Source organism: Larus michahellis, chromosome 4 (assembly GCF_964199755.1).
Source record: "Larus michahellis chromosome 4, bLarMic1.1, whole genome shotgun sequence".
NCBI classification, from domain to species: domain Eukaryota; kingdom Metazoa; phylum Chordata; class Aves; order Charadriiformes; family Laridae; genus Larus; species Larus michahellis.
In genome coordinates this window covers 57,580,693-57,593,276 of record NC_133899.1, presented here as the reverse complement: position 1 = coordinate 57,593,276, position 12,584 = coordinate 57,580,693, and the positions used below count along the sequence as shown (strand labels likewise).

General features: G+C 34.6%; 1 protein-coding gene across 4 annotated transcripts in view; it reads left to right on the top strand.

Moving 5' to 3' along the window:
• CDIN1 (CDAN1 interacting nuclease 1) overlaps nt 1–12,584 on the top strand; it is a 126,761-nt gene that overhangs the window by 53,070 nt on the left and 61,107 nt on the right. For all 4 annotated transcript variants that reach the window (XM_074585028.1, XM_074585027.1, XM_074585030.1 and 1 more), the window contains exons 7-10: nt 291–340; nt 3,207–3,274; nt 8,457–8,522; nt 11,377–11,482. In XM_074585028.1, the coding sequence (XP_074441129.1) occupies nt 291–340; nt 3,207–3,274; nt 8,457–8,522; nt 11,377–11,482 (290 nt within the window). The remainder of the gene's footprint in view (nt 1–290; nt 341–3,206; nt 3,275–8,456; nt 8,523–11,376; nt 11,483–12,584) is intronic.

Sequence of the window (12,584 nt, the reverse complement as noted above, 5' to 3'; positions counted from 1 at the left end):
TCTGCCTAGCAGAGTAAAAGATTTTAAACCTTATTTAATTACTGGCATAGTAAACTATCAGTGAGGTCAGGGTGCACCATAAATGGCAATGCAATATTTGTGAGGGAAGCATTTAACTTTTTAATAGCTTGCTTTTATAGTGAAAAAAAGCATGCAGTTTTTGTTTTCTCTGATTAAATCTGAACAGCATCTGATAGCCTTTTTGAAGAAAAGTAATTACTGGTTTTAACATACTGTTTAATGGTTTTGTAGTTGCCCATCACTATACTACTTCTCTTATTTGTCTGCAGTGTACTGTGAATGACTGCTGTTATGGACCACTGGTGGACTGCATCAAACAGTATCCTTTCCCATAAAATTTTAGGTGCACAATTGACGAGCTTAGACTGTGTGGAAGAGATGTGTCTAGCTTTAACCTGACATAAAGTTCTGCTTCACAAAACACGTTTCATACTCCTCTGTTTTACATTCAATCAGCTAGAGGGTCACTGCAGAGCTTTCTCCTATGCTGTTTAACGAAAATCAGATGGACCACGGGAAGTTGTCAGTTTGGTGGCTACACGTTCATATGCCTGATTGAACCTCTTTGGTTTTGATTAGTTGAAATGCATGTCCGGTTTTCTATTAAGACTAGTTGACCATGCTTTGAGCGGTGGAGTTGGACTAGGTGATCTCAGGAGATACCTTCTCATCTCAACTATTCTGTGATTAAATTAGTAAGTTGCATGGGTAGTGTTCAACATTATGGCATTGCTTTGTTATAAATATGAGTTTTAATTTGAATATTTTCAAGCGTAATTCAGGTGTGATTGACTGGTTAGTACTTTTAAACTCATACCTGACATTCCAGTGCAGTTCTTTTACTTTCTCTTCTTCTTAAAGGAAATTAAGCTAGCTGTAGGAAAAAAAGCCCTATGTAGCTTGAATTTTAGGGGATTTTATTTTTTGTAGTGTTGAAATGGTTAATTAGAGACCCTCAGTATCCAGTGAGAATACTGGGGGAACTCTGCACAGTACTGAGTATTCCAGACTAAGATTATAATTTGTTAGGAATGATCCCCACAACCCTAAATCTGTTTTCATAAAGTCCTGAATGAGCAGCTCTTCTTTTTCAGTCTGCTATCAAAGAAAAAATTTCAAAATCATGGCCTGCTATCACTGAGCAGGCCAGCAAGGCAATTCCCTCCCAAGCACTAGAGAATCCTTGCAGAAATCTATGCGTGCAGTATGGGGGAAGATCTTGGTTTCACTGCGCAGTTGCAGGATAAGAAAGCTACAGTGATGTTTAGTTGTGCAGGAAAAACAACATTTGTAGTTTTGATACGTGTGGTGGTCACCTCTTGAAAAGGTGTTCTTTCCACTAGAAATACCTCAAACCAGGACACTGGTGTCTACTGCAGACTTAGTCCTGCTCACATTACGTTTAACAGCAGCATGATAGAGTTCTTACTGCATTTGTATTTTGTGGTTTTAATCATAATTTTAAGCATTCAGTGATACTGTCTTCAGCATTAAACACAGCTCTCTGAAAGTGGATTAATCTAATAAGTTACACTTTTTAAAAGGTTGTTGATCACTGATTTTTATATCCAGAATTCTAAAATTAATGTTTTGTTGATGAATGATCTGGCTATAGACTTTTGAAAGTGTCATGTTTAAAAGTAATAATAGCACATATGTAGAATTACGAACAGTTTTTAAGAGTAATTTGCCTGCAGTCTGAAAAGGTCTTTTCTATCCTCCTCAGATTCTGGTTCAAGTGAAGTTATTGAATACACAGTGACATCAGTGAGAATAATGAGGAGTTTTTCAATTCCATTTTTGTGCAGAAAAGTTTAATGCTAAGCTGTGCGAGTGCATTATCTGCAAGTATGTTGCTGAATTAGATGTTAATTTTGAGGTGCATAAAATAGTTAAAAATCAATTTAAAGTTAAGGTTTTAAAAGCATAATGTCTTTTGAAGGATTGCATATTGATTTTAAATATAACTATCTAATTGTATATGCATGGACTAAAGTATGAAGTCAACCTCTTTGTAAATGCCAAGAGGCTATTTTTCAGTAATAGTTCAGATGCTTACGGGAAACTAGGCTGCTAGATTGCATGAGTAGAAAATGGCTTGTGAGGTTATTTACAAGTTTTGCCCCATGGTCGTTGCCATACATCAATAACAGGTATTATTATAGACTAAGTCTAAGTGTTTCTGCTTATGGTGCATTATAAATTCTGTTTGCAGTATTTTTCTTACATTTTTGCTTCTTCATTTGCCCCTCTTATTCTGTAACTGCTAGTAAAGTTTAACATAATATATATTTTCAATTGATAAGAACTGTATATATTTGTATATGAAATGATTCCATACGATTAGTTTTTTTGCTTTTCAGCATAAATCATTAATATAAATTAAGTAATTAATTCTAATGGTAAGGTGATCTGTAGTTTAACTATTCAGAAGTTATTCTAAACAGGATTAGGAATTTAGCTGTTTTTAATGTAAGATCCTTTATCATGATGTTCCATAAGATTCTTCTTAAAAGCTTCCAGAATAGAACTTTGACCTCCAAGAGGATACATTAAAAATATTTGATCTGGTGACTTTTTTACATATTGCTAAGAATAGCACATTGGATCAACAGGCTGTCAGTGAAGTGAAAAGGACTTCACTATAAAATATTATTTCATACTTCTCTGACATTAGTTCATGCTTCTGAAAAATCAATTAAAAGGATGTTTTGTTACAGTAAGATGTTTCAGATTAATGTAGTGCCTATCAATTTAAGAATATAAAGAAAAAAACAGCTTATTTCATTCTTTGCTGAATTTGAGAATTGATACACTAGTCAGTAAAGAGTAACATACAAAGTATTTAGTGACACGTTTTAAGCTCACACTTTCTTTTAAATTTGGAGGGGGAATAAAGCAAAAATGGTAGTATTACCCTTATTTATACTGAATAGATACGATCTAACGGGTCTTAATTTTGTAAAATGTGTGCTGATGATACAGTAGTCTGATTTTCACGAAGTGCTAAATGCCTCTGAAAATCCCTATAAGGAATTCCAAAACTTAGGTTTCAAATCTCTGTTCACTTCTGAAATGCAGGTGAAGGCCAATACATTTTATCATGAATTCCGTTAACTATGATGTTTTTCTGAAGTTGGTTCTTTTCCAGAGTAATCTTCCATTTCTTAACCTAAAGCTATCAGTGCTATTGGGCATGAGCATGAAGTCTTGCTGCGAGAAATGCTTTTGGAAAAAAATCTCTCTTTCATAGGTAAGAATCTGTAGTAGAGACCAGCCAGTGAATCTTTAACTTCAAAGATTCCAGTGACTGTTTACTTAAGAAAAAAATAAGCCTCAACACTCTTTGTATTAGGTAGTAGAGGAAGAGTAAAAAATGATTGATGCTGTACATGTTATCTTATATTGATTTAGAACTGAGCAGGAACTGTTACCTAATACCCTATATATACAGCACATGCACAGGCTTGCAATTAATATTTTATAGAATAAGTAGCTGAAAAAAATGCTTTAATATCTGCTGCAGTATTACTTTTGGTGTCATGAGATATTAGCCATAATCTAGGCCTTATGAGACTTAGGAGGAAGCATAAGAAATATTAGCTTCAAAATGCTTTATGTATTAAAGAACTGCTAGAGGATTCACTCATTTAGCTTTCTGTGCAGTTTCTGCTGAATTTTTGCCCCCTGCCTCCCAACCGATGCAAGCACTCTTTCCACAATCCCTATATTTAAAGTTATTTTAAGGATTAATTAGTTAGGAAGATATTTTCATTTTTTTTCTCTTAGCCTGTATTATGTTTCTCATGTATGAGTGCCGTTAAAACAATGATTAGTGTTTAAAGCATCATTTCTTTTATTGTGATAAACTTAACAATGACTTCTTAAATCTTGGATTCCTTACGTGATGAGACAATAACAAAGTGAAATGCTGTCTTTTGTTAATGGTTGAGTGTTGTGCTATATTTGTGCGATCAGGGAAATTTTACCAGTTTTACCAGAAACTGTGATCTCTCCTAAAGCTAGATTCAGGTTAAGATTTTTGAAACCTTAAATAAATTTAAGAAATTAGAAAGAGCATTAAGGTTTTTAAAAGATTTTTCCATGTGATTTTAAGGAACACAGCGTGCTCTTTTATTTTGGAGGCGAATGAAAAAAAGGCAGGAATAACTATTGCATGCAAACTTGCAAATGATACTATGACAATGTGAGGAGGTAGTTTTTCCCACTTGGCTATAAGAGCCAGAGATACAGGTAGTAAGCTTAAACTGTAATTGCAGAGCTGATGTTGAGTTAAAATACTAAACAGTTCTAGGAACAATAAGTATAAAACAAGCTGCCAGGGAAGGTTATGGAATCACCTTCAATGAAAAATTCAAGGCTAGGCTTGACACTCATCCATCAAAGCTGGTAATGAAATCAATCCTGTCACGATACAAGGGAATGGACTAGATGACTCACTAATGGATCCTCAACCCAACGATTATCATTTTATTTGGCTTGTGCAAGCCTGTGTAGTACACAAATCAGATTTAAATTTTAATGTTTCATGACCTTGGATAAGCATCAATTTTGTCTTTAGAAATAAGCTCTAAGGAATCTGTGCTGTCAAATCAAAATATCTAGAATGGGTTAACTCATTAGAATATAAAGATATAGATGAGCTAGCTTAATTTATTGTTTACATTATATGTATACTGAAGTATTGTTCAGTCATGATTTAAGGTATGTTAAGTGATTGTATTTATTCAGTGTCTCTAACGTTCTAGGTGTGATTTTAAAAAAAAAAAAAAAAAAAAAAAAAAAAAGCTTTTCCTAAGTATCTACAAGAAGAACCCTACTGAGCCCCTTACAATAAAATCTTTTCTTTCTGAAAAATTAGTTCCAAAACTGCTTGAAGAAAACCTCAGGAAAACAGAAAAGGTGACAGCATTTCCTATAGGTCAACAAATTTGAACTTTGTTAGGCTATGAGTAAGACTGCATTCCAGTTTTGAAGATGGCTTATGACATAGATTGCGATTGCTGTACTCACAATTCCATTACTTTTTGACATGTGTTAAAGAAACAGAATTCTTGCACTTTCATGTTAGTGTACTATTCCAGTGTACTGTTCTTCAAGAATAGTAAGGTTTTTGTATCAGTTACGTTCACCTGGGCAACAGAGAGTCTATTACAGGAGAAGAAAACACAGTCGAAGGACACCGGGAGTATAAATTGCCCCGGTATATTCTTGGAGTATGAAACAGCTTTTCAGGTCTGGCACATAATTTCTCTGTTTGTAGCGCAGTTAGCTTTCAAAGCCTACAGATCAGTAGTAACACCTTCAGATTCACCCAGAAATTGACTGGAAACCTATACAAACTAATGGGACTTACATTTTATTAATCCACTGTTCATGAGAAGCACATCATATGCCAAGTCCTCTCTTCAGCAAAAAAAACAGCTCTCAAGTCTTTATCACTTTACCTGGAGCTGTTAGTGATCAATGGAAGCATTTTCTCAAAACAGGCTAAGAGCTTCACTTGCCATACTGAAATGACAGGAAATTCTATGTTCTGTGTAGGATCTTTAATTTTTTATATCTTTGCCGTGAATATATTTGGAAAGCTCTTAGCTATAATGGGAAAGTACTGACCTTCGTCTGGAATCTTCTCCTCCTTTTGTTCCCACCATGATGTCCCTCAGTAGTAGCCTGGATATAAATCATGACATCTGATCGGTGTTTTCTGCTGTAATCTTAAATTTGCAGTTGCTGTTGCTGCTCATTCATGCACCAACAGAAGACTGTTTGGTTTCTTTGTTATATCCAGAGGCTAGTATAAGAACAATGATGTGTTAAATGGTTATGATTGAGTGTGAAGTTATGGTAAAGATGAAGCTGCAGTTTTGTTGGAAATCTAAATTAATGGGGAATCTGTAGACAGACTGCTTCTCAGGGCCGTTTCAATATAATTTTCAAATCTGAGGATGCATAAATGTAACTGGGAAAGCTGCTGTGGGCTAGCTTTCAAGCACTTGTTAAATTATTCTCTTAATCCATGCCAGAGCTAAAAGATCTTTTAAGGTGCAGAATGCTACCTCTGTAGCTTCTGGATCAATCTGAAACGTACCTGGTCTGAAAAGCTAGACCTTCTTTCCTTTTGGTGGGGTTTTGGTTTAAAAAAAAAAAAGTAGTTTATGGTGATTGTGGGGAATTTCTGTAATATTGTTTTTTCCAAAGTTATAAAGCTTCAAAATACATGAAGAAATAGCAATATATAATTATGTCCCTGCACATAATAGACAACTCACATCAATAATAAACGTGGGTTTTAACATATTTGCCAACATTTATCACAATATAAAATGTTAGGAGAAAGCAAGTGAAAACATTCAGAAACAGATTTAAAACAAAAAACATGTTCCAACCCAGGCAATTCTATGATTCTAAGATTCTTTTTCAAGCCATGCATTAGTATCAAATGATTTTAAAAGTAATCAGGCATCCTTGAAAAAAAGAGTCTGCTGAAGAATATTAAAAGTAATGCTGATGCAAACTCCAATTCAGAGACCTGCCAAGTTGACCTATCAGGAAATATTTTTACATCTTTACATCTGTCCTGGTTTTCGTTGGAATTTTTTTAGGTACATTTCCCTGAATTTGTGATACTAGCATTTGTTAGATGTGAAAGAAAAGACTGAACTTTCTATTGCTATTTTTGTGTTCTTAAATATGAAAATTTCAGCTTTGTTGTCTTTTCTAAAATGTTTTAAACAATTAAGAGCGGGTTACAGTTAAATAGAGTTGGATAAAACTGGATTTTTTTTTATTTTATCATGATTAAGAGATTATATAGAACATTAATTCATTTTAATGTTATGGCATAAAACTCTCTATTCAAAGGTTCTGTTAAATTAGAACCTTGTTAATCTTAACATCTTTTATCCATATACCTGACAATCTAAGTTTGAAAAAAAAAAAAAGCCAACAATCAAGTCTGTCTCCAAATCCTAGAAGAGTTGAATAGTTGATCGGGTGATACAATGGAAGTGCTGCATTGCAAAGGCCTGTATTTACAATATAGTGTGCTTACAGTGCAGAAATACTCTCAAATTTCAGAAGAAATACTACAGCTATCAAAAAGAATAAACAGCTATTGCAGTTTATACTTAAGTGAATGTACAACTTTCCAAAATTACTCCTGTCCCATTTTCAGTATGAGTTCACTATATAAGAAAAATACTTCGGACTTATATTCTTCAATGAGAAAGAGGAGGGAAGTTTGCTTTAGGCACTTTTAAAATATTTTGATTTCTAGGAGTGTATGTTTTTCTTGTCATTAAAATGTTGCTTGGACTCAAACTGCTGACCTTTCAAGATATGCAGAAAGTATTCTAAAACTGAGTTCTGAACATGGGCCATGAAACTACTGTCCTAACCTGATAAATGGATTGGAAATAAGCTACCCAACAGTGAGAATGGACCATTAATTTTAATCAAAGGTGATGTAGAAAGGCGAATGGGATGCATGACAATGTCAACAGCCCAGTAGGTGTTAAGGGGCTACACAGCCTTACTTGTTACTAGGTAGGGCCATTAGTTGAGCTTGGGTGAAGACAGAAAGCCGTGCCTGGAATTGAATGACCAGGTCACTCCAAATTCTAATGGAGAAATGGTGTTTCAGAAATACCAATGTAATGGTATCAGAAATCAAGGACAATAGTTTAGAAAATGTTAAGGGCTTGCTTGGGCTTGCCTTTTCTGTTTTTTCTTTTTTTTCTTTTTTGTTAAAGGAAGCATCTTTTGTCTATTGTCACTTTATTTTGCTCACTCATTATTGTTTCTTGAAATATTCAGCTCTAATATTTGTAAGCAATATAGTTGTATAGTTAATGTTAACAGAATTTCTAAATCTTTGTTCTGAAAGTGGATACATTCTATAGAATGCAGGATGCAAGAGAAACTAAAATTGTGGCTTCTCTCTCCTTTAATAAATTTCTGGAAGAGAAGGATTTTCTTGTTCTTTTTATAACAACTATATGCTAACATTAAAATAAAACCAAGAAGGCAGCTACAGTATATCTACATTTGTGGTGGTGGCAGTAGGATTAATCTTAACAGCTTCCTAATGTGAGGAGACTCTTCTTTCAATCAGTGAATATACCTCTTTATTTTGAATATTTGGGGGTTATAAAATACTGTATGACAGCTTGAATTAATGATGTTTATAATGAAGACATAAAAATGCAAGGATGACAAAGAAGCATTTTTATATCCATGCTTCAGGTTTTCTACAAAGGTTCATTTAATCTGACACGGCATTGCATGCATAAGAAAGATATGTATGACTGCATTAGTAATTCTTGCACTCTTATTTAAAATAAAATTAATTATACTGCTGTCTACTTAATAGAATAGTTTTATAAACAATAGTTCTTATTCTCTGTGTATAGCTGAAGATCAGCTTCGTGCAAAGGGTTATGACAAAACACCAGACTTTATTTTAGAAGTGCCAGTAGGTAAGTCTTTTAAAATAATTTTTATTATTTTATTTTGTGTAGAAGTGTTCATGCTAAAATATTATGGCTACTTAAGTGGAGTATAGGATAATACAAATCAGTCTCTTTTTTCGGTAGTTACACAGTAATTTTAAGAACTTCTAGTTTGGGTCAGAGATGTGTGATCATAAGTAGTATTACCCAATGTTTCCTCTTTGGTCTTTGCATGTTTTTGTCTCATTATCACAAAAAGAAAAATAAGCAACAAGAAGAATCACCAGATCCTTACTCCCTCTAGCCTGCTCTGCCCACTGTCTTTATGAACTGAACTCTGAAATACCTTTAATAGCCTTAAACTTCTAGAGCCAGTCAGACCAAGGTAGTCTTAAGAGCATTACCATTACACCTATAAGTCATTGCATAAAGGTTTGTCATTGTGTAGTTATTCTTTTGCCATCATTTTGCCTTTAAACACAACTCTGCAGTTCTCTATTGTTTTTTAAAAGCCTGCATAGCAAGAAGCAAGAAAGAATAAAAGTAGGTGTAAAGGGTCATGTCAGAGTTCATCTGCAGTTTCTGGTCTTGAGGTCCTGCAAGAAGGTAATCAGATGACCTAGTGGCTGGGCCATGGAAGAAAAAAATCCATGTTGCCCAAGTGTAAAGGATTATTAATCAGTTTTTCTAAATTGACTTTCATGACAAAAGACTTCTGCTTCACCTCCATAGAATGCAGCACTTGTCTATGCAGATGCCTACTGTTGTGTCTGTCAGAGAAAATAAGGCTGAAAGCACTGTGTGAAAGTCATATACATGACTAGTTTTTTGTTCTTCATATTGACACCAATTGGAATTCTTACCGAGATAACTGATTTGTACACTGGTATGAGGACTTGAGTGTCTACTGTGAAATGTCTCACTACTGAGAAGTGCTTGAGATACCATCTTTCAGCACAATAACCTGTTATCCAACAGATAGACAGCTATGTATGTGAGAGTCTTCTGAAAAGTTTTTAAAGACTTTCCTTAGCTCAATGATGTTTGTATTCCTAATCACGTTTCCTAAGAAGAAAAATGGTAGTGGTGTTAATAAGAGGTTATATGTACAAAATAAAAATACCTTTGTAACCGAACCACTCCGGATTTGAAACAGTGAGATTTGGCATCCTAGAGATCTGCAATTCACTCTTGTCAAGCCATACTTGGAGAGTTTTCAATTAATTTCTACTCCTTCATTTCCGTACCTCTCATTTGTGGAGGGTCTCAGGAAGCTACTAAGGACTTGAGGGGGTGAGGGAACACTTGGTTTTTATCAAGTTTAAAGTTAGCAGGGGAGATTGTGAAGTTACAGAATCACAGAACGGCTGAGGCTGGAAGGGACCTCTGGTGGTCATCTGGTTGTCAGGGTCACCTGTAGAAAAAAAGGAAAGCAACTAGATGGAGCTAATTTTTTTAATGCTTGAGAAGGGAAACTGGGAAACAGCCAAAACAATTCCCGAGTTTGTAATATTACCCTATTAGAAAGAAGGTTAAAAATAGCCATTAATTTACTTGCATGGATTTGTCTCTCAAAATCTGAATAGTGATAGTGCATTACTTTCTTCATATTATTTCAGTCACTTGAGATTGGCAGGAAATAATTTTCTACCTGCTGTCCCATCTGAACTAATGTATGGCAGTCCTTGCATTCTCTTCATGACTCAGTCCATAGCTAGGAAAGTCAAGTGTTTCTTAGAAATTGCTTCTCAACTGACTATACAGTTTATGCCTCAGCTATTTTATCTCCTGGGGTCTAAAGGTGGCGGTGGTGCGGGGAGGATGTAGTAGTATAGGCCTACACAAACTAACTTGGTTACTGATAGCGGGGTAGTGGTGGCATATAGAGCTTGATGTGGTGATTTCATGAGTTGTTTACCCAGATTTCCCAAGTAATTATGCAGTCTGTGGTCAATCATGTGCTGCCATAGCCTCTTCTAACCTTTCTGTATTGTGTTTCTGGGTCTGCATGCTGTTTGAGTACCTCATCCCAGGTCAAACTTAGGCTAAGACACCATGGCTGTGGCTATCATAGGGAACTCAAAATAAAGGTAACATTTTTAAAGACCTCAATAATCAGGTCTTTACCCCACGTTGCTTTTTAGGAGGAAGAATGATCTTTTAGAGTGATTCTCGTTATTTCTCCTGCAAAATTAGGTTGCCAACTTCAGAGAGGACTTTTCTTCAACCAAAAAAAGATAATTTTATTCATATTAGAAATTCATTCCTGAAAAAATGAGGAAAGACATGAACCAAAGCAATTCCCACGGCATTGAAAGAAACAGAAATTCAAAATCACATCTTTCACATAAGCCTTCTTATTCCTAACTTCTCTCTGGTGAAGCGTTACTGATTTTGCAAAAGTAAGGAAGCAGATATATATCTATGATAAACTTTCTTGCCATTCTCAAACTTTCTGCTCTGGATTGGTGAGAAGTTTCTGGTTTTAGCAGCTTAGTTAACTGTTCTTGTTGTTCACCAGAAGTTTTCAATTCCTTACCTGACAATTCCTTTCCAGCAAAGTAAGAGTGAAGGTAGGATGCAATTGCACCTTATCTAGTCTCTTTTTCTTTATATTCTGTTTGTGTTACAATACATGCAGATACCTAGAAGAGAGTGTAATTCAACTGAATTTGATGTAATTATCCATGAAAATATTTTCTGGTACTTTTAAAAAACAATGTCCTATGTGCATATTTGCAAGATATTTTTACAAATATATAGCTCTGTTGCAAGCATGAATTATGTGGTAGATTGTGGGGTAAATAGGATATTCCCAAACACATTCTTGCAGGCTGAGTTTGATTTTCAGAGTTCACTTTATTTTCTGCTGTCACCCTAGCTGTTGAAGGACACATAATTCACTGGATTGAAAGCAAAGCCTCATTCGGTGATGAAAGTAGCCACCAAGCCTACTTACAGGACCAGTTTTGGAGCTACTGGAACAGGTACATTTCTGTTATTTTTCCTTAGAGATAAATAGGACTGTATTTTTAAAAGAAGTTACTGGAAGAAACACTAGTGACTTTTGTATTAAGCCACGTGAACAAAATACGTCTTACTAATCTGGCATTTTTAATGTCATTAATTAGTATGTCAAATTGAATGATGAAATATTTGTGAAAAATTCACATCATAATTGATAACATGCAGCAGATACATATGGTGATTTTACAATGATGCTAAATGACAGAATAAGTTACTTTGGTACAGAAGTTATATGTCAATTTTTTTAGTACCTGACTTTGAAGGAAGATTTTGCTGTAACATTTTGTAACACCTGGAAGGTGCCAAATTTGTTAAAAAGTCTTCACAAAGCAAGTGGACTTTGTGTGTAAAGAACTTTATTGCTTATTGTCATTGTATCTAGGACAATATTGTTTCACTGGGGTTTCTTAATAAAGTATTTTTTTTTATGTTTTCTACATTTTAAACAGTAATAATGGCTATCTTCAAGCTAAAAAATGTAGTAAGTATTTGCAGGAACATAAGGAGGGAAATGAGTTATGCCAGACAGATTTTTTTTTTTAACGTGTTGATGGTATTGGTATAAATATCTTTTCTTGTAAAGATGGTTAGATAGTTTTGCTTTATTCCCATAAAAGTCATTATTTTACATATTTATATATCTTTCCGTGGTACTAGAAGGCTCCTTACTTGAGGATTTTTCTTCCAAAAAAAATCCTAAACAAGGTGCTTTAATTTCAGTTCCTTTTTTTTTTGTGGTAGAACCCTAAGCAAGGCAAGGTAGTAAGTAAGTGAGATAAATGAAAGTTTTAATAAAGGATTTTTAAAAGCATAAATTTAGAAGTCTGCCTAGTTTTCACAACAGTGCATCAATGAAATCTGAGGGATAGTGGAGAAGATGGCACAAAGAAGATGGCACATGAGTGAACATGCAACAAATAGACAATGTGTGCCAACATCAGAGGCTAGTCTGGTGACCATTAGTATTTGAACTAAAGATGAGAAATGCCAAGGTGAAAATAGCTAGCCTGAAGTTGGGAAATACCTTAAAAGCAGATTCTATAGGAGGCAGCAGACAAAGGG